Below are 21,604 nucleotides of genomic sequence, written 5' to 3' on the forward strand. Positions count from 1 at the left end.
TTCTTCATCCGGGTGCACTCTATTACTAGAAACACTATATTATATGTTACATATACTATAGCACAAGTAATAGAATACACCCGGGTGTGGAATCTGAAAGCAACCCAAGGAGATTTTCTCTATATTTTGATATGGAAAATGCTTTTGTCTATCTCGCGGCTTTTCACGAGAGGTCTCCACACACTACGACTTCAGTAGATCCTTAAACAACTTTATTATCATTGTTTTTACGGAAATTACAACTCTTTGAATCTTTTTCACGATTAAGAGACGCTGCTTTTATTTCAATTAAAAAGTGACAAATTCATTTAAAATAAAATTTTTAATGCTACCAACGCGACAATATTGATTGGCTATGAGTAATTTTCGATAGATGGTGCTGCAATCATTGTGTGCCAGATTCTCCTCTGCCTAATTTTCTTTGGTTAGCGCAGCGTCAATAATACATAAACTACCCCAAATAAAATGCGGCTATTTAAAATCTGGTCGTCGACAATGTAAGAGTCACGATCTTTCCTCGGGCCGTGAGTACTTTCTGATGTTCATTTTTTGTATATATTAATTACTAATTTTGTAATAACAAAAAATAACACTTATTAACTATCAATATTTTTTTCTGAAAGTGACACTTTGTTATATTTCTTTTATATATTTCGTTTATTTTGTTTTCTACTTTTTAACTTTTAAAAAATCCTGATACCTTGATAAAATTATTAAAAGCACTTATATAATTCAGAAATAAACATTCGCAGTTGTTTTTTTACATTAAGACTACAAATCTTTGGTCATATAATTTTAAAATATAAATTTGTACATTTCCCAGATTAAAGGCCATCCTTCTTTAATCATGAGAGCCATCCTTTTGTTTGTAATTTTACTTCAAATGTGGAGCAGCACAATTCAACTATGTCCGCAACATTGTTCATGCAAACCAGTTGGTGCTCAAGCTGAGTGGTTGCGTCTGAAATGTGGTGATCGCTTACAAGAAATCAAGGATGTGGATATCAATAGAGTTAGCGTAGAACTCATACAACTGTAAGATTATATATTCTACATTCCTAGATATATATTTTTAATGACAAGAAGTTAAAAATAATTAATTGCAGGGACTTAAGTAAAAATGCCATTTACATTATACAAGCGGACATATTTGTGAACTTAACAAATCTTAAAAGACTTGATTTGTCCAAGAACAAAATTAGCACTATAGGCGAAGGTTGTTTCAATGGCCTTGAAAATTTGGAAAGACTGTAAGAATTCGTGACAGTTAACTTTCAGGTATTTTTTCTGAATGTTCTATAGCCTCATAACAATTCTGATTTCAGAGATTTAAGTCAGAATCAGATATCAACAATAGACAGCTATGCATTCAAGAAATTATTAAACCTCAAACGTCTGTAAGTCTCGATATTTTAAACAATTATTTACAATTTCTTTTTCAAAAATATTTCTTTTTATCTTTATATGTTCTTTGCTTCGTTGCTAGCGATTTGTCTGGAAATAAAATAACAGCTCTGGTGCCATCCTTATTTCATGATTTGCTGGCCTTAGATCGCTTGTAAGTTGAAGCATTTTTTATTTATGCTAGCATACATTGATTTTACTAATACATTTCTTATTGTATTCTATTTTTATGTCATTATTATGTAAAAATATATCCTATGAGCTTATATCTGTATATTTTAGGAAATTAAGTGGAAACAGTTTAACCACATTAATAGAAGGAACATTCCATGGACTCAACATGTTAAAGCAGCTGTGAGTAATTCAATTTATATAAATATCTTTTTTCACACACATCATGAATAAATCATAATAGCAAAACAAGATGAATATATAAAATTAATAACGTGATTTTTATTTTAGGGACCTGTCTAATAATCCTTGGAAATGCAATTGCGACTTATATTGGTTTAGTAATTGGGTCTATAATTCGTCAATTAAACTAAAGTAATGTATACCATAATTATACACTTACAATTTCCTTTGTATTCAAATAATGGTAGACAAAATATTTTTGTATCTTTACCAAAGAACAAAAATGTAATTATGTAATTGTTTCTATTATAAACGAAAAAAATTAACAAGAATTTGTAAAGAAATTTGTAACGTTACTTTTTAATGTTACTTTTAATGTTACTTTGTAACGTTACTTTTTAATGTTACTTTTAATGTTACTTTGTAACGTTACTTTTTAAGGTTGGTTTTACATACGATTTAATATTTTAGCCCACCGCCAAAGTGCATGTCGCCGCAGTACGCCGAAGGGCAGCCAGTGAAGAAGATAAAATTCTTGGAGCAACTGCAGTGTCAGTGGATATCACCAGCTATCGAGATACGACCAGTTCAGAATCAGGTGGTCTTCGCCGGTGATTCGATCACGTTGAAGTGCAGGGCGCCCAGCATCACGATAGACAAGTCAGCCAGACTAAATTGGCTGTGGTATCCTAACGCATCCGCCGAAGTCGTGGATCTAAGCGCTTACAAAGATCCACGAGCGAACTTGCCTAACATCAGAGTGGACAATAGATATCTTTCGGATAGCGGCATCGTAGACAGGTAATGCGCTTTTTCGCAAACTTAAATTAGATAAAAATAAATAACGATCTTTCCGATATATAATCAACAAGTAAATTAAGCCTACAAGATACTCTTAATTATAAATAATATAAAAAGGAGAAGGAGAAAACAGGATCTTGGTTGCAAATAACTTCAAAAAGCAGGAAGAGAAACATTACCCAACTTTGGTAGATATGTCCTTTTTCAGTGCTCTCAGTATAGTTCCAGTTAAAGAGGAGCACAACGGACAATGGAATTGTTTGCTAGTTTCCGTGAACGGCAACAAGTCGAAAGCGGTCAGTGTGATTGTGATATCTGAGCACACGCAATATTGTCCTCTGGCAGGTAAATCTACGCTGTTTTTTTTTTCTTTTTCATAATGGAAGAGAGATGTTGATCGCGCGATCTTCTTTCAGTGACTAAGAACAACAAAGGTGTCTACACATGGCCGAAAACGATAGTAGGATGGAAAGCGGAATTACCGTGCGAAGGGAGTCGCCTGTCGGGCCTGATGCAACTGCCGTTGAAAGCTTCTTATCTCTGTAACATGAACGGTCAATGGGAACATCTGAATACAGAGTCGTGTCCGTACATATCTCACACGACGAAGATCCTCGAACAATTCTCAAAGGTGAATCTATCACTGACGAAGGGAAGTCTGCTGGAGACAGCGAAGCGATTCAAGAATTACACGGGGAACGGTTCGGTGAAACTGACAGACCCGGTCGAGGTGAATTTCGTAGTGCGAACGATAGAGAATTATCTGAACTTTTTAGTAGATGAGAAAGAACTCGGTCCGATGTTGGTCGACATCATCAGCTCGATGATGACATTGTCGAAAGAGACGCTGAGACGAGCCGAAATGAATTTCAAAGCTTGCACGAGGCTGATCAAAGCCATCGAGCGCATAACGGAATTCACGCCGTCTATACAGTCCCACAAGAAGCACATGGCGCTCGAGGAGTTTCGCGTAAAGCGCGATAACTTCGGCGGTTTGACGTGCACTTGGTACGCAAACGTCGCGGGTGTCACGGACAGCACCACCACGGACTCGGATACGAGGTTTCTGCATTGCACGACGATCAACAGGACGACACCGATCAACGCGAACGATAAGGTGATAGAAGCTTCCATTCAGCTGCCCGCCTCGTTGCTGCAACACACGTTGGACGTTGCGGTAGCTTATCAGCTCATGATATCCATGTACAGCGACAGCAGACTGTTTCCCAAGACAGTTGTCAACGACAGCATGGACATATCGACATGCGTAGTCGGCAGTAAATTGAGTAAGTTGGAAAGCACAGCGCGCGGGACTCTTTCGCTTCCTCCGCATAACTTGTGTCATTTTATTCTTCTCTTTCTTTTTCTATAGTTGGAACGCTAATGAGAAATCTCTCGGAGCCAGTCTACGTGATGTTGAAGGCGCCATTGTATCATTACAACGGGAAAAGACCGAGGCCGGTGGTATGGGACGAGACGTTGAACAACGTGGGAGGTTGGACCAGCGATGGATGTCACCTGACGAACTTGTTGAACAACTTGATAGTCTTCCACTGCGACAGATTGGGGTATTATGGGCTCTTGCAAGAAGTCTCGCATCTCGACATGAACGGGAACAGGTGTGAAACTTTTTCTATAAGTATTATGAGGAGCCGGCTCTCCGCCGCGTCTATTTTAATTTATGACGTCAAAAGCGAGAAAGTATACGCTAAATATCAATGCAAAATACGTAAAAGCAAAAAGACGTATTCACAAAATGACACGAGCAGATCGATCGAGCAGATGTGTCAAATAGTCTGAACACTTTCCGTTTGTTCTAACAATCAATAAATAACTAAAATTAACGTGAAAAAGGAATTAACGTTTATGAGGAAATATAGGTTAAAAAGGTAGGTCACTCTAATTTTGTGGTAATTTATTGATTAATCGAACAAAAGGAAAGTGTTTGGATAATTTTACAGATATACCCGATCGATTGCGTCCTTTTATGGGTATATCTTTTTAAACTTTTATCACTTTTTTATTTTGCAAAAATTTTCATGGTGTATTTTTCGCCTCTGACATCATCAATTTCGTGGCAAGGAGCCAGAAGTCTCAAAATGATGTAAAAGATTCGTCATTTTTATAAATAATTGGAAATATTATTGACACTGATAAATATTAATAAGGTTTGTTTTTTTTTTTTTTAGCTAAACTGCTTGAACTGACACACATTGGTACAATAAGTTAGAGTGAAACACAATATTACACAAAATAAACACAATATTACACAATATAAACACAAAAAGGGGAATTATTTGTTAGACGTCTACAAAAATACCGATTCAATGTAGTTCATTTTATTTGTCAAAGTTATTAATCCTCTTTGAGATCGGATAATTTCCTTTTCTATTTCATCCGCCAAACACGACGACCTTTTGCACCAATCTAATGCTTTTTGCAGAACATTCTCTCGCGCTGACTTTACTGTCTTATATGTACATACAACTTGCAGCATGCACGGGGCGAAATTCAGGTATTCGCACCCGGCGATATACATCGGCAGTTTCGTGACGATAACGTGTCTGATGATCATGTCCGTGACGTATATCATCTCCTATACGTCCATCACGATGCCCAAGAAGGCGAAGCACTCGGTCATCAACACCTGGTTCGCCATGGCGCTATTGTCGTTCTTGTACAGCATCGGCATTCAGCAGACGGAACATATCGAGATCTGTCAAGGTGTCGGTCTCGCTCTACACTACTTATCTTTGTGTTGCCTGCTGTGGATGGCGGTATCTGCCAGGTAAAAGCCTTGCGCCTTGCGCAAAATTGCAAGGAAACGAATCTCTCGCGCTAATCGAGGCCCTTTCGTTTCAGCAACATGTATAAAAAGTTGTCGAAACCCGGCCTCAACGTGATACCGGACGACGAGCTTCCCGACCAGCCTATACCGAAGCCATTGTTGGGACTCTACCTGGTCGGCTGGGGCGTGGCTTTGATCATCTGCGGGATATCCGGTGCGATCAACCTGCGCGAGTACGCCGGCTATTCGCACTGCTTCCTCACGTCTGCACCGGCGCTCGCTGCGCTCTTCATACCGTCCGGGATCTTGATCACGTACTTGCTGATCTTCCTCTTGCTCATCAAACGCGCGATTCAGAATGTCGACACGAACGCGCAGCTGTCCGAGGGCACTCAAGCCACGGAGAACATGGACCTGGAGCTGCTGGAACCGAATGCGAATCCCTCCGGCGACAGGAACAGCGTGCACAGCACGCAGACGGTCTCGTCCGACATTGAGGACGCGGAACATTCGCAGTTTACGCAGTGGAAGGGCCAGGTCGTCATGCTGATACTGTACCTGCTATGCTGGGCTGACGCAGCCGCGGTCACAGTCAAGCCGTTCGACACGTACGTACCATTCGCGGAGACGCTGTTCGCCGTGCTGTACGCCGTCACCGCGAGCTCGCTCGGCGTGTTCGTGCTGTTCTTTTACGGGATCGCGCGCAACGACGTGCGCAGTCAGTGGTTGCGGATGCGCTGCTGGCTAGAGAAGCGGAAGAACCGCTGCTGCCGCACGAGAAGCGTGTGCGACGCGAACGCTGCGATTCCGACCCAGCCATTGGTGCAGAACTTCGTCCAGTCGCCGCCGTTGAATTCGAACTCACAAGCCACGCAAGCGATATCCGACTCGAACTCCATCACCTCATCAAGGAACACCAACAGATCGCGGATCTACAACGGCGGCTCGAAACTCGCGGATCTGGCAGCGGTGAACCGCGATGTCGTGACCGCTGTCCCCGCAAACGTGAAGACGGCGGGGAACGTCAATCTGGTGGTGCTGCACCGTCAACAGTACCGTTCCAACAACTCCGTCACCACATATACGGAGCCGACGTCGGCCTGCGTCGAGATGTTCTACAACCCTCACCAGAGCGGCGTCGCCCGCAAGTTCTTCAAGAAGCAACGCAGGCACACGAAGAAGAATAATCTCGGGCCGAGGAAGCAGGGCGACGGCGGAGCCACCAGCGATGGCGGTAGCTGCATCTCCGTGCCGCGGCCCACCGTGAAGATCAACAACAGCCTGGAACGCAGTATCCTCAGCAGCAGCGCCAAGGTGAACAACACCAACATACACGTCGAGCTGAACCCCATCAACGACATCAAGAACGTGAACATACTGTCGGACAGTGGCGGCAGCTTGTCCGAGGAGCGGAACATCCCGATACGCTTCGTCATCGGCCAGGAGAATCTGATGCGCAACGTCAAGAAGATCAACAACAACAGCGCGCAACAGGAGCATCCCTGCGAGAACGTCGCGATGCCTGACGCGGCGCGCGGCACGCCGCAGTCGAAGAGAACGACGACGCAGGACTCTGACGCGGAGGTGAAAACCGACGAGGAGTGGCACCTGCGCAACGTCTCGCAGCAGTGTAGCTTGGAGTACAGCTCGGAGATCGATACGATGACGCAGATGACCAGCGAGCGAAGCGACCACAATCTGCCGGAGATCTGCGAGAGCGCGGCGGAGGCAAGCGCGATGCAAGAGGACTGCCGTTCGCGCATGAGGTGCCCGAGCGTAAACGAGCTCGACGACGACGTCGTGTCGGATGCGGAGTGCCCGTCGAGGACGGACGCGTCGGCGCGCCTGTATCTCTCCAGCAGCATGTACTGCTTGCCGTCTGAGCACACAAGGCCGTTGACGAATAGCTACTGCAACTCGTTGAACGACATCGCGTCGTTGGCGAGCGTGGCGAGGCATCGCCACGGCTACCCCAAGCAGCCGTCACTCGCGGACACGCAGAGCAGCACGACCAGCTCGAACCTGTGCGGACGAGTGGTCGAATCGCGAGGATCGTTCGATCACTCCGAACGATCTCTCTTCGAAATCAACAGCTTGACCAGTGATCACCCATGCGTGTCCACGGAGACTCCTTACGCTTGCTCCCTGGCGAACATTCATTGCGTCTCCGATAAAAGCCTGGAAGCGAACAACTCTTGCGCGCTCGGCGACTACCCGCAGCTGCCGCGCGTGGATCACAATGTCACTCTGCCTGAGTCGAAGAATCTTCTCGGGAAGAACTTCAGTTCCCTGGCCGATATCGCGTCCTCGATCGGCGGCTTGTACGATATCAATAATCTCGACTCGCCGAACGACGAGGCGAACGCGCACGAGCTCACGAGGCCGAGCGACGCACGGCAATTTGACACCGGCGAGATCTACTTGGACGATGAACCGGTGAGCCGTCTGCCAGTTGTTAAGAAAGAAACGAGCGTTTAATATGCGTAAGATAGGTCGTTTCGTGTTCGCGTATACACCACACCGACAGTATGTCGATATATTTTCGCGCATCATTTCATAGACTGCATAGAATTAAGGAACTAGCGTTTCGTTACTCTATTTCGTTCGATTTGTACGATACTTTGGACCTATATTAATAATCATTACTTAAAACTTGTCTCATGTGAGACATTGTTAATAGTCGTTAATGGCCCGTGTTAATAGTCGTTATTTGAAACTTGTTCTACGTGAAGTACTCAGGTCTCAGCTTAGGTGGCATTCAAAAAATATCCTTTTTGAAGAAAATTTTATAGAAGATCTATAGTATATACAACTATATCTATAGATTTTTGACAAAATTTTTCTCAAAAAGGACACTTTGAAATGCAAATTTAGATTTAAGTTTTTTATTTGGATCGTGTAATGTGTTTGTGACATTACATTTGTAATTACGATTCAATCGGAAAACTCGCATTTAATCCTAAATCCTGTATTAATAGTTGTTACTTTAAACTTGTCTTGAGTGAGATATTCAGATTTTAATGTAGGATTCGATGAGAATTCGCCAATTGAATCGTAATAACAGATATAAATGTCATATATATAAATGATATAAATGTCATATATCATAATACAACTTAAAAACTTGGATCTAATTTTGAATAAAAATCTGGGTATCTTACATGGGATAAGTTTTAGGTGACAACTATTAATACAAATCTGAATATCTAATTTGAGATAAGTTTCAATCGTTAATACGGAACTCAGATTTTTTTTCAGAATTAGATGTTTTCAAGTTTTTTAGTTGAATTATGATATATATGACATTTATATCTGTAATCGTAATTCTATTGAAAAACTCACCTAATTCTGAGTTCAAATCTGAGTATTTCATTTGAGACGAGTTTCAAGTAATAACTATTAGTAGTGTGAGCAGCCTATGAGAAGAAGTTATGGCACAAGTTATATTTCCGTGCCAGTTCCAGTAACAACATCCTGTACGGTACATGTTCGTGTTTTATATTTTGTTTGAGAACTGAAGAAACTGAAGAAACACGCGATGCTCCTAATACTATTTATAGCGCGTTTAAGAATGCACAATTATTTAAAGAATTTGTACATAGTAAAAATTTAGTGTTCATATATATGAAATATCTTTAATCGAATTTCACGGTTGGTTTTAACTAATATAAGCATTACGTAACTAGAAGCAGAAATTGCGAATTCGACACTTTTCAAATAGAAGAAGAAAAAGAAGCTGGACCGTCAATGTTCAGTACCGTTTCGGAACTTTGTTATTCATGATACTATTCGCTGTATGCCAATTTATTGAATTTATGGTAATGCGAAGCTGACTGTAAAATCATTTTGGCTGTGAATCGTCCATTTCTTTACAAACACCACCAATTAAACATCCATCCAACGATTGTCACTCGCAACGGTTTGTAACAGTTATTCTCCGCATAATTTTACACGCGTTCCTTTGCGATATTCCTAAGACGAGTATGATATCGTGTGTCATCTTGCGAAGATGATACTTGTTTTGTATAGTTGCCTAAAAACAAACTGACAGATAGAAATGGAATCTCTATAAACCGAAGACTGAATATTAAGGAATTTAATCCGTGAAACTAGCAAGAAGAAAACTCGGCGAGAAAAATCGGCGACAACGCCATGCTTTCCTCTTGCGAGTACGATTACCACCGACTTTTTGCGTAAATGCATATGCATGTAATACTTTAATTGTACGAAAAATTCTTCGCGGCTACGATGCGCAATATTATATTGTAAATAACGTTTGATTATGTTTTTTTTTTTTTAAGATGAACAAACTTAGTTCGTTGAAGCGCATTGAAGTGACTTGAGAGACTTTATACTAATTCTTTATTATTATATTATTTTTACTTTTATATACTGATTTTCTTCGAAATTATATAAAGTTCACAATATACATATACATATACATATATATATATATATATATATATATATATATATATATAAAATTATATATATAAAATAAGATTGTACAAGTGACTAATTATACATGTATATTGTACAAGACCAGAGTTTATTCTATACATTATCCCCAACATATTTATACAATACTTAATACTTTATGAAAGCCCCTCAATTTCCAAACCTTAAAGCTCTAATAAAATATGATTGGATTTCCAATAATCATTTAAATCCCATGTATGATCCAGAATATATATTTATATATTCGCTAACTCAATTTGCAAAATTCCTTCTCATCGTTGGAAATCTTTAATATTCTTTTTACTGTTCATCTTGTACGTTCTCGTGATTTCAATTTTGTTTTGCCCAATCAATTTTTCAAATTCCTGAGAACATACATTTCTGCGTTATGTTAGTTTACACGTTCTCAAGATTTTGGTTTCGCTTCGCCCAACCAGTCTCGCGGATTCCTAAGCACTTCCAGAAGTTGCGACTCCTTGGAACCAGCCTCTGGTTCGTGCATGTACTCCCACTTGGCGTTCAAGGGTAGCGACATCAGTATGCTCTCGTATCTCGCGCCGGGTGTGTACAAGCCGAACTTGGTGCCGCGGTCGTAGATCAGGTTAAACTCCACGTATCTGCCACGGCGCAACAGCTGCCACTGCCTCTCGTGATACCCGTAGCCGTCGTCCTTGTGTTTCTTCACCAGGGGAATGTACGACGGGACGACCGCCTCAGCGCACGAGCTCACGAATTGGAACGCCTCCTCTTGACTCGGCGTCTCGAGGTCGTCGAAGAATATGCCGCCCACGCCGCGTCGTTCTCCCCGGTGCACGATGTGAAAGTAATTGTCGCACCACTCCTTGAACGTGGCGTAATACGACGGATCGTGTTTGTCGCAGGCGGCTTTCAGCGTCTTGTGAAAATGCCGGGTGTCCTCCTCGTTCAAGTAATACGGCGTGAGATCGGTGCCGCCGCCAAACCACCATTGAGTGCTGCCATCCTGGTTCTCCACCTCGAAGTAACGGTAGTTGAAGTGAATCGTCGGGATCATGGGGTTGCGCGGATGAATCACGGCACTCACGCCAGCCGCGAAGAACGTCACTGAATCCTGCATCTTTTTGCCGCGTGCTCTCATCTGCTGGATAGCGCCTGCTGGCAACACGCCGTTCACCACGGAGACGTTAACGCCGGCTTTCTCGAATACCTGCCCGTTTTGCAACACGCAAGTGACGCCGCCGCCACCCTCTTTCCTAGTCCAGCGGTCCACTTTGAAGGTGCCGTCACTCTCCAGTGATTCCAATGCTCTGCAGAAATCTGCTTGCGTCTTCATCACCAATAGTTCCATCTTGGTTCTCATATTATCCTGGCTCTTCTTCAGCTTCTCCACATCTGTTATAGTTGTTGACATGAAAGTGCTGATGCAATTATCCAGGTTGTCCTGCGCTGCTATAACTGTAATGCTGGATGCACTGTAAGCTGCGAGACCTGTCACGATACCTGCTCCAATATACTTGAAATGTCTTGATCTGCTCCAGGTGCCATAGCATTTGAAAGTGATGGAATGTAGACTCTTCAAATTCCTCAAAATAGACCTTGCAGCCATAGTTCTTGACTATCAATTCAATCTGTAAGAAAATTTAAAACCTTTCAATGCAATGTCACAAGATATTATCACAATTTAGCTCTCTCAAAGCTCAATTCTTTACTTAAATATTTTTAAATAGTTTAATATAATCAAATATGTCAAGTACTGACAATATTTATGATAGGTACTAATAATATATATGAAGTTAGAGTAAAGTACAATAGATATTTCATGTCTTAGTTTTTATGTATGTTTACAATACCTATTATAATTATTATAAAAATCGTTTGCATTTATTTTTTGTTGAACACTGCTAAGAAAATACTTATTTCCACGGACTATATCTAAAATCACAGTTTAGGAAGATGACAGTTTTAATATGTCCCCAACTTAAAGAGGTTAAGAAATTCTCTCTCTCTCTCTTGGGGGTTAGGAATTTCGCCGATAAATGTAGGCATATCTCTGTTCTTTTTAGCTGCACTGCTGCACTAGTGCAATAAGTTAGAGTGAGAAAAAGTGTATTTGTTTCACTCTAATTTATTGCACCAGTTCAGTAGTACATCCAAAAAGGACAGATCAATGGTCTGTTCTTTTCAGCTGTAGTGCTGAACTGGTGCAATAAGTTAGAGTGAGAAAACATATACTTGTCTTACTTTAACTTATTGCACCAGTTCAGCAGTGCAGCTGAAAAGAACAGGCCACAAATGACAAACGTGCTATTCGTATAAAATGTTTGCGCAATATTTAAAAATTCATATTTTTTAAAGAAATTATGTGCATTAAGTTATCAAAACTTTTCTTTGATCACGATGTTGTCAATGATGATTCCATCACTCCTATAAATATTGTTCAAACTATATAATTTTAAACTCTATATCTATCTCTCTATCAAATACTAAGATGTTCTTAATTCAACATTGGCAGGAATAAGAGGAGCAAATTAATGAATTTAATGTGATTAATCAAATAGTAGTTATTTAATATATATGCTATTTAGTTACATACATTGTATATTCAATTAGACCCAATATTTTTGTTTAATGGTATCCTCATCAAAGTATGTATTATACTTTTTCCACTTATGTCTACGTGTGGGATCTTTCTTGCTCCATGAAGGAGCTAATGATGGCATCAAGCCTGAGAAGAAGAAAAACAAAGAGAAACAAAACTAGATTATCTGTTGCAATTTACTTTAAAAAAAAAAAAATATATATATATATATATATATATATATATATATATATATATATATGAAGATAAGATGGATAAATGTTTACAAACCTGCTTTCTGAGCCATGGCTACCATAATACCTATCCTTTTTTGTTGTATACTACATAGACCAGTTATCCTACGTGGCAACATGCAACCATCTGATCGTACAAACTGACTTAGAATAAGAACATCCTAAGAAAAACGAAAGGACAACTTTAGAGATTTAATAAATTTAATATTACTACATAAATCATTATAGAACTTACTGTGTGCTTGACATCAAGTCCTGTAGCACAAAGAGGACAGGCATTTGATTTCAGTTTTAATTGTCGATGTGCATTTTTTTCTGATACATTTGCACCCTCGATGGTTAAGGTGTTACCTTCCTTGTTTGTAATAACTACGATAAAAAGTTAAATGTAAATATAAACTTGGCATTGTGATACGGAAATGTGTGAAGGTTAGAATTAGTTAAAGTTGTGTCTTATATTTTATACGTAATATTTAATGATAATTTTACTTTCTCTTAAACGCGCGGTTGCAGAAAATGATATACTCCTGTGAGGTTCAGGGAAAATTAAATTTTTCGCAAACTGTCTGATAGATCGATACAAGAGCGTCATTTTTGCAAACTACACCAGACTTGAGACCAGTGATGGATTTTGGCAAGATATTCGCCGTCTCAGGAAGCTTCGTGCGCATGCGTAAGTGACGTCACAACTAGAAATCAGCTGCCTTCAGAAATGTATCTAGAGTGCAGTAGTAGGTGCTATCAGGGGCCCTTGTATCGTTCTCATGTGTGTTTATAAACAAGTGTCAACGTGTACTGAGTGAATAGCTGAAAAAATAATAAATTTGTTAGAACAAAGAAGATGGATGATCCGCAGCAGCCGACATCAAGTGGCATCGAGAAAAGGAGCAAGAAACCAAAAAGGAGAGTATTCCAATATTACAGTAAATAACAAATATGTCAATTTCCTTATTATTATTCATATTACTTGCACTCTATTCCTATCAAAGTAATTTTCCTTTCTCCTGCTAATTCCTTCACATTTCTTTTCTCGCAGAACCCTAACGATACCTCAGATTTGACAAAAGTATATACGTCAGTGAGGATTCCGAGCGTTTGCTCTGTACGCATGCGCGAGACATTTCTTGCCAAAATCCATCACTGCCTGGGACGGCGAATATCTTGCCAAAATCCATTACTGGAACAGAGCAGAGCAAGAGCAGCCATAGAATATATTAGTTACAGATGAGAATATATACTATTCTCTCAGATCCAGTTCTCACTCGCTCTGCACTCGATATCGTAAGCAACCCTTGTTTTCATGCTGGATTGCTTGCTGATTGGTGCATTTCTGAAGATAGATGGAAATACACCAATCAAAACAGAGTATTTCCATCCAGCAAGCAATCCAGCACGAAAACAAGCACCGTGTGTTACTGGCTTAAGTCCCGAGCCACAATAGGTGTAGTAAGCTTTAAACCTTAAGAAATTAACCAATCACAACCGATTATTCTCCTCAAATTTGACTGTGATTGGTCAATTTCTTAAGGCTGAAAGCTTAGTAGATTCACTTCTTGTGAATCGGGACTTACGCAAAAGCAGCAAATTGACTCTTGTAGCTTTTTCCTAGAAACGTAACATGAAGAGTGTAAAGTTTTACGTAGAAAGTTGCACACTTGGAAAAGTTAATGTATATATGATGGCCAGAATTGTCGAATTTATTTGGAAGTTGTCATTTTTCACATTTCATTTCGTAAGAAATTTACATGATCGCTACCAAGAATAATAAGGGCCAATTTAGGGCTAATTTTTCCAACCTTTGGTAAATTAAAGTTAAATTATATGTTTCTTTATTTTTCTTTTTAATTAGACAAAGACAGGCATATGATTTAACTATTAATTAATTTACCGAGAGGTTGGAAAAACGGCTCCAAGTGAAATATATCTAAATTGTGCTATCGAAAATCCAGATGCATCGTGAAATTCTTACCGAGTGAAAAAGCATTTACACTTTTCTACTCCTGGAACTTTATTCTCGAAAAATATCGCATACGATATTTCTATGAAAAGCTATAATATACGTAACATGAACTATAGCTTTTCATAGAAATATCGTATGCGATATTTTTCGAGAATCAGGACCCTGATCTGTATGATTGGTTTAACCGTTAGCGGAAGTGTCCATATATACGTTTTTTCTTCAACGTACTCAACAACGCGGATTTAAGTAATGGCGGAATAACAGAGAAATATGGTAAAACATTCTGTACCAAAACTGTGTAACGATATCGTCCAAGTAAAAATTTGTAAACAAGCGTTCTCGTAAACGGAAGTACCACACAGATGTTTCGCTGATTATAATTGAAAGGATAAAACCTTTATCGATTCTCTCTCTCTCTCTTTCTCTCTCTCCCTCTCTCTCTCTCTCTCTTTGCACTTGATTATACTTTTATCTTCCTCAGCTAATCGTAACATTAATCGTACTGTTAAAGTGCTGTGATAAACAATTGTTTAATCGTGTAATATTTTATCTCCGCATGACGAACATAAAATATCAAAATGAGAAATAAGTTAATTAGGGACTAAGTTGAAATAGGTAAACTTTTAAATCTAATATTAATCTCTGTGTTAAATGTCTACTTGTTACGTGGTGTATACATGTGCTGTTTGAAGTGTTAAATACAACATGCCACAAATGCCAATACATCGGAAAGCTAAGAGAGCAGCTTTGCTTACTAAACGAACACAGTATTTGAAAAAGTATGGCAAGGAACGATCATATAGACCATGTGAGTTCATGTTCTCTATTAGTTGCTGATCTTATAGATCTTATTTGCTGCTTTTTACCTTGATGGGTTTTACTGTCTTGCTATTACTTTAGTAATAAGTTCATTCCTTTGCAGTGTATGAAAAGTTAAAAAACAACAACAGTTATCTGGCTAAAGCACTTTCTTTGGAAAAGCAAAATTGTCAGTCACTGTTCTCACAAAATCTTGCTTTAATAGCAGAAGTACAGGAGCTACGTTTAGCATGCACAACACGAGATGTAAGTATAATCGTTACTGATCAATATAGTTGTAAGAGAAGAACATATATATATATTTATTTATATAATTCATCTGTTTCAGAATGTGATTTCTAATGTATTTAATAACGCCAAAGAAATGTTGAAAATGTTGGTTACTATGTCTGGTTACATGACAAATACTATTTCTATATGTCAGGAATTTACTGCTTCCAATACTAATATGAGATTATCATCTGTTTCATCGGGAAGTAAGTGATACAAATATGTTGCTGATTACAAGATCTCTTCCTGAAACTTATATCTGTAATCTGTTTATACACTGTGTTGTCTGTATTACTATGTGTTACTTTATAGTATCTTATCTTTACACTGAGATATTTCAGGAAAAGAATCCTTCAGAAGGTTATCAACTAAATCACCAGCTAGAGGTGTAGTGAAGCCTATGGTAAGTGGGCACACTATCACAAAACCTACAATTAACTTAAGTCGAGTTAATATGCAAAATATTACTAATACGTCGAGACTGAGTGACATACAAGAAGTATCCACACCTGATAGAAGTGAAGATATCAATGAGACTAGATCACCAATCGCTGTTTCCATACCTATCACGCAGTTGCGCAGATATGTACGTGTGTTATATAAAAATTTGTGCTTTATATGTGCTGTTGAGTCACATATTAATTAAGAAGCAAGTGAGAACTTTTTATCAGTACTTTTTACAGCAACAACTGTTTCAGGAAAATGGTCGTACATGCAGATTGCCAGAAAGACTGGCGGTTTCTTCACCTCGAGTAAACAGTATGACAAATTTCATATATTAATATCTACATTTTTCTTGTTATTTCTTAATTAATATAATTGTTTATATGTAAATATAATTGCAGAGGATAGTGAACAAAGATTGAGGAAAAAGAAAAGTCGTTCAAGAAGAATGTCAGGATCATTTTCGAGGTCGAATAGATGGTCTGGGGAAAGTACACGAAATAGCACAGAATATGTTAGTCAATTGAGCAGTCCCACAGTGAAACTCAATGATGTTTCCAAATTACTACAGAATTCTCAAAGTATCAATATTAGGACGGTGAGTATCTTGTCTGTATGCAGTGTCTAACGCAAAGTGTTAAACTGAATAAAAAAGTACTATATCATTTTGCAAATAACTATATTAAATTTTCCAGTCATTAATTAAAGGAGATTAGCACATGATCGTGCGAGAGAGAGGAAGATAATGCACCAATGTTCTTTAATTAATAACTAGAAGTCTACATGGTTATTTATAAAATGGCTTAACCTAATCTACATGTACACAAAATATGGAACACTGCATCAGACTGCATATAAAATATGGCAATAAATATTACCTTGAATATTTTTGAAGCAAGAAACAAAATTAATCTTCAGATTTTCGAAGTTACTTTTAGGTTGCATTTCAAAACATTCTTTTTGAAAAAAATTTTACTCGGTATCTATAGTTCACATTATATATATTATAGAGTAAAATTTTCTCAAAAAGGATGTTTTGGAATGCAACCTTAGAAGAAATCTTTTATAATGATTCTTTTTTTTTTTAATAAATTTGAAGATATTCAAGGTGTTAATAATTATTGACTCATTCCATATATCAGGAATATCTCTTATACCGTATGCTATTTATTTTTAATTTTTAATGTTAGTATTCCTATAGCTAGAGGTATCACGTACATCAGTGACCGGAATTACTCAAACTTTTGGGCCGACTTTCAAGAGCTACGCCTATTTACTTCCCCTTGCTTCTTCAGCGACTGACAGGCACGGTGCACTGCCTCAGGCTCATCTCGATATCGTAATGTTTATAAGACACTTAGCAATAATTGAAACAAATGTATGGAAACTAACTCGAAAATCGGCCCGAAAGTTCAAGTAATTCCGGGCACTGATATACACTAATCAACGCATCAATCATTGTTTCCATAGCTGATCGATGACAATAAGATTGATGATGTTGAAATGCAAGAGAGTAGCGATGACGGGCCTCACAATACATCTGACAGAAACGTTGTAATACCCGAGACACAATTGTCTATTAAATTAGACGAGGTAGATGAAGGGTACGCGCAAACACCGAAACATTCCAATGCACAAACGAAGGAAAAAAATCCTCGAAAGGATTGGAATAAGAATTCGAACGTATCGGAAAATTCGAGACTATCACAGAACAATGTCGAAACTTGGCAAGACCCGCTGGAAGGTCCAAGCTGGCTACTAGACAATATAAGTATATCGGACGATAACGCGACAGAGCTGGATCATCCGGACGTCACCGATATCAATAATCGTGCGTCTCATAGCAATTCGAAAGTAACAACAACGTATAGTGATGAATCAAGCGACTCTGAAGACGCAAAAGACGAGTTACCACCATTGCCAGACTTGACCAATATGGAAATTTTAAACAAAGGCTCATTTATTGCTGATCGTATCAAGAATGATCATTCCCTTGACGAAGACGCTATAGACGATACTTTTTGCGCGATACTTCCAACGTCGACAGCATTCGGTCGCGAGAGGAATTTCGATCACGAGGAGGACGACAATACGACGAACATGGCGCGTTTTATCACAATGAGGCGCGGGAATTCTGCGGTTATAGAGGAAACTGAGGACTTCACCTTGATGATGTCGCGCCCACCGATGCGAAGTCTGAATTTTGATATCAATGAACTGCGGTTACCCATTTTGGAGGGCTCCATAATAAATCCTACTATCGCCGCCAACGACATTGATAGCGAAGTGACCACTGCTATACAAAGAATAACGAATTTTCGAATGCCATCGATATCGAATCAAAGCGCAAACGAGCCGGAGATCGACTCTACTACCACGATAAAGCTGCCATTAGTTTTAGTTCACGATCACGATAGAATTTCCACACCCGAGAAGGGTAAGCATTCGAATAAGAATAAGAAGACAAAACTGCTCAATCCGAAAGACAATATGAACCACGCTGAAAATATGACGGTTAGCAAAAGGATAAAGCAGAAAAGCAGTCAGGACCCGAGCGCGGCGAAAGTTGTTTTAGAGAAGCTCAACGAATCTAATGTTAAGCCGAGGACGCCGTCCCCCGACGATATATTTCAAAGCAATGGCTATGTGTACGTATAAATTCAAATTGTTTTGCGATTGATGTACGAAAGAAGTCTTTTCTCTTTTTGTAAATCGTGACTCGCATACGTCATTCTCATCTTCGATGCTTCGAATTTGTAGGAGCGACACTGCGTCCAATCAGGAGGGGAATGCGCGAGTTTCTAAAAGTGATAACAATACTTCCGATCGACCTAGACGAAGAAGGGCGACGATAGAATACAAAGAACCCAATTTGAATAAGTGAGTAAGATTCTTCGTGCTTTCTTGCTTTTGTAACAGTCGGTTACATGTTTTAACTGCTTCATGCTTGCAAAAAGACGAGGAGAATCCATAAGTCGCATATTTCTGTCTTTCTCTCTTTCTTATTGTTGAGAGAGTATAATCTACTTAATTGTAGTATATTTATACTATAAAATAAGTATAGTATTCTTATGCTACAAAATAAAATATATTTAGCAAAATTTCTTTTCTCTCCTATTTTACAAAGTTAAACATCTGAATTCTCTGATATCAGACAGATAATATTAAATTTTTTTTTCTTTCAGGAAATTGAGGCGAAACCACTGAAAATATTTATGCGGATAATTTACGGGAGAAAGAATTAATATTTCTTATTTTCTTTAATAATATTAGATACAGTTTTCCTTTTTATATACTTTTTCATTACAATAATATGAATAAATACGCAACATATATGAATTATTCGCATAATTGTAAGGCATTAAAATTAACAATGTTCCTTACAATTGATTGCTTCTGATTTTGTATTCGATTCAGTTATCCTGATGGTGTCTCAGGAAGAACCTATCGAATATTCCGTCATCCCTGATATGCTACTTCCGTAGACATCCATGTGTATTATAACTGGTTTTCGTATCGCTAACTTTCGGTCATCGATACATATTCGTACAAATCTCGACCAGAAATATCTTCCTTCGACAGTATTGTTTATATATTTTATTGTACTCTACTAGAATTATTTCAATAAACCTTGCCGCTAAGATTGTGGAGAAAAGGCAGTTTTTCATTTTGTACAATTTCATATATTGATTATAATCGTGAATGTATACGTACATGAAAAAATAGAGAAATCTTATGTATGTTATATTCTTCTGTATTAATATTATTTAATAATTATACGCTCTTCGTAAAAATTTCACGCCCTGTATCTTTTAAAAATATTTTTTTGCGACATCAATTGATTATAATTATTAAAGATATTTATATATAGATGTAAATATATAATTTATTTTAATATATATATATATATATATATATATATATATATATATATATATATAATTATATTCTTCTGTATTAATATTATGTAATAATTATACGCTCTTCGTAAATAATTACGCGCTACATGAAAGGTGGATATATGTATGTCCTTTGTGAGTGATCGTTGTTTTTAACGGCCACCCTCCAAGTAAATATTTATCTTGGATGATCAAACAGTTAGTATAGTCAGCGTTGTTTAATTATCCCTGGACCTTATTGGTAGCCACAAAAATATACTCGGAGTCAACGGTTTTTAATAACATCTTGTCGATGATAACGAATAAGCTTTCTTCTAAAGCGTGTTTTAATAGTAGATATTTATTGTTATGAGTCTTTAAAAGCAGATATATGTTAGTATTCCTATATCAGAAATCAATTTAGCTTGAAAGTTATCTTTAAATAATTTTAATATTTTTTTTATTTAATTTAATATTTTTATCGTTCTGTGATAATATAAATGTTACTCTGTTATCGCACGTAGATATGTCTTTTGTTTATAGGAGACTACGCTAGATGACTTCAACAAACGTTTCTGCTGCTTCAAATGCTATACGATTGCCACGTTTTGCATATTTTGTCGATTTTGTATTATTCATAACTTTTCATACATTTATTTTTGTTTAAAGCGATTTTTTAATTAAACGGAAGATGATCAATAATTACAGGCTAGTAAAAGTCAAACGTATTCTTTTAGCGAAATTTAGTAATTCGAAATGTTAATAGCCTCTAAATAGTCTCCAAAGTTAACGTTTTTCACGAAAGAAAGTATATTTGCAAATTGTGTTGGATATCACAAGTTACTTAGAACTTTTTTATAAACTGTACACTGATGAAAAAAAATACTCGAGCATTTATTTGTGAGATATAAAGTTTATTTCTGTGAATAAATTTTCAAGTATTTTTCTCTCAGTATAACTAAGTGTAATAATTTTTTTAAGTTTTCTTATGCAGCGAGACAATTTAAATAAATTTTTATGAAATGTATGGCCTAATGTTAGATGTTATATAATTCATTTTACAGTGAAAAATAAAAAATACAAGGACAAGAAGCGTAATTCGAGGTACGAAATGTTGATACGAGGAACGTTCGGAGTTTTCACTACTTCTGTGATATTTTTTGATTTTCGCATTATTTAATTTATTGCCTCGGCGCTGTCGGGGAAACCGAAGACTTCCAGCGCGATGTTGCAGCGCGATTTGGAAAATAACGACACGGCGCGGCAGCGCGGCGTTACGAGGTGAAACTGTTCCACTCCGCTCGCGAAATGATTGATCGCCGTCGGAAACGGCGGCGGGCGGCTTTCGTGCGCAAATAAAAAGGCTTGGCCTCTAGTCGCGAGTAGAGTAGTATTATGTATGTAATGGATTTAACCTTCCGCGCGCTTCCACGCGAGCGCGGCCGCGGGCGCGAGGGCGGAAATTAATTATGTTTGTTTAATTTAGAGATGAAAAAAGCGGCTAACACTGCCTCGCCCACTGCGGCGTCCGTGCGATTTTCATTGGAGAATGAAACAAAAGTAGAGAGAGAGAGAGAGAGAGAGAGAGAGAGAGAGAGAGAGAGAGAGAGAGAGAGA

The 21,604-nt window shown here is 38.3% G+C and overlaps 4 protein-coding genes across 7 annotated transcripts; 2 read left to right on the plus strand and 2 right to left on the minus strand.

Annotated features, from left to right (window-relative positions):
• The first annotated feature begins 202 nt into the window (after positions 1-202).
• Positions 203-9,793, plus strand: LOC116841348 (adhesion G protein-coupled receptor A3). Its single transcript, XM_032809158.1, has 13 exons — positions 203-524; positions 824-1,035; positions 1,107-1,250; positions 1,326-1,397; positions 1,487-1,558; positions 1,687-1,758; positions 1,867-1,950; positions 2,230-2,559; positions 2,768-2,904; positions 2,976-3,845; positions 3,932-4,178; positions 5,054-5,347; positions 5,422-9,793. Exons 2-13 carry the CDS (start codon positions 848-850, stop codon positions 7,823-7,825), a joined length of 4,914 nt encoding a protein of 1,637 aa, XP_032665049.1. The 5' UTR covers positions 203-524; positions 824-847; the 3' UTR covers positions 7,826-9,793.
• A 66-nt stretch (positions 9,794-9,859) lies between these two features.
• LOC116841349 (oxygen-dependent coproporphyrinogen-III oxidase) lies at positions 9,860-11,991 on the minus strand. Its single transcript, XM_032809159.1, has 2 exons — positions 11,635-11,991; positions 9,860-11,412 (listed from the first exon to the last, which is right to left on the minus strand). Exon 2 carries the CDS (start codon positions 11,388-11,390, stop codon positions 10,212-10,214), a length of 1,179 nt encoding a protein of 392 aa, XP_032665050.1. The 5' UTR covers positions 11,391-11,412; positions 11,635-11,991; the 3' UTR covers positions 9,860-10,211.
• LOC116841350 (28S ribosomal protein S18a, mitochondrial) lies at positions 11,264-13,276 on the minus strand. Its single transcript, XM_032809160.1, has 5 exons — positions 13,106-13,276; positions 12,852-12,985; positions 12,654-12,777; positions 12,378-12,509; positions 11,264-11,412 (listed from the first exon to the last, which is right to left on the minus strand). The coding sequence occupies exons 1-4, from the start codon at positions 13,206-13,208 to the stop codon at positions 12,391-12,393; spliced, it is 480 nt and encodes a 159-aa protein (XP_032665051.1). The 5' UTR covers positions 13,209-13,276; the 3' UTR covers positions 11,264-11,412; positions 12,378-12,390.
• A 1,422-nt stretch (positions 13,277-14,698) lies between these two features.
• LOC116841395 lies at positions 14,699-19,854 on the plus strand. Of its 4 annotated transcripts, none has more exons than XM_032809261.1 (11): positions 14,699-14,849; positions 15,269-15,384; positions 15,499-15,641; positions 15,724-15,871; positions 16,007-16,251; positions 16,364-16,424; positions 16,511-16,707; positions 17,311-17,448; positions 17,580-18,757; positions 18,870-18,989; positions 19,295-19,854. In XM_032809261.1, the coding sequence occupies exons 2-11, from the start codon at positions 15,282-15,284 to the stop codon at positions 19,314-19,316; spliced, it is 2,355 nt and encodes a 784-aa protein (XP_032665152.1). In that variant the 5' UTR covers positions 14,699-14,849; positions 15,269-15,281; the 3' UTR covers positions 19,317-19,854. The 4 variants fall into 4 exon arrangements, with proteins under 4 accessions (XP_032665152.1, XP_032665150.1, XP_032665149.1 ...); XM_032809259.1 differs by having other exon boundaries at positions 14,744-15,191; XM_032809258.1 differs by having other exon boundaries at positions 14,748-14,849; positions 15,058-15,384.
• The last annotated feature ends 1,750 nt before the right edge of the window (positions 19,855-21,604 follow it).

This window comes from Odontomachus brunneus, unplaced genomic scaffold (genome assembly GCF_010583005.1).
Source record: "Odontomachus brunneus isolate Ranch 3 - 2012 unplaced genomic scaffold, Obru_v1 Obru_scaffold_015, whole genome shotgun sequence".
Classification (NCBI taxonomy): domain Eukaryota; kingdom Metazoa; phylum Arthropoda; class Insecta; order Hymenoptera; family Formicidae; genus Odontomachus; species Odontomachus brunneus.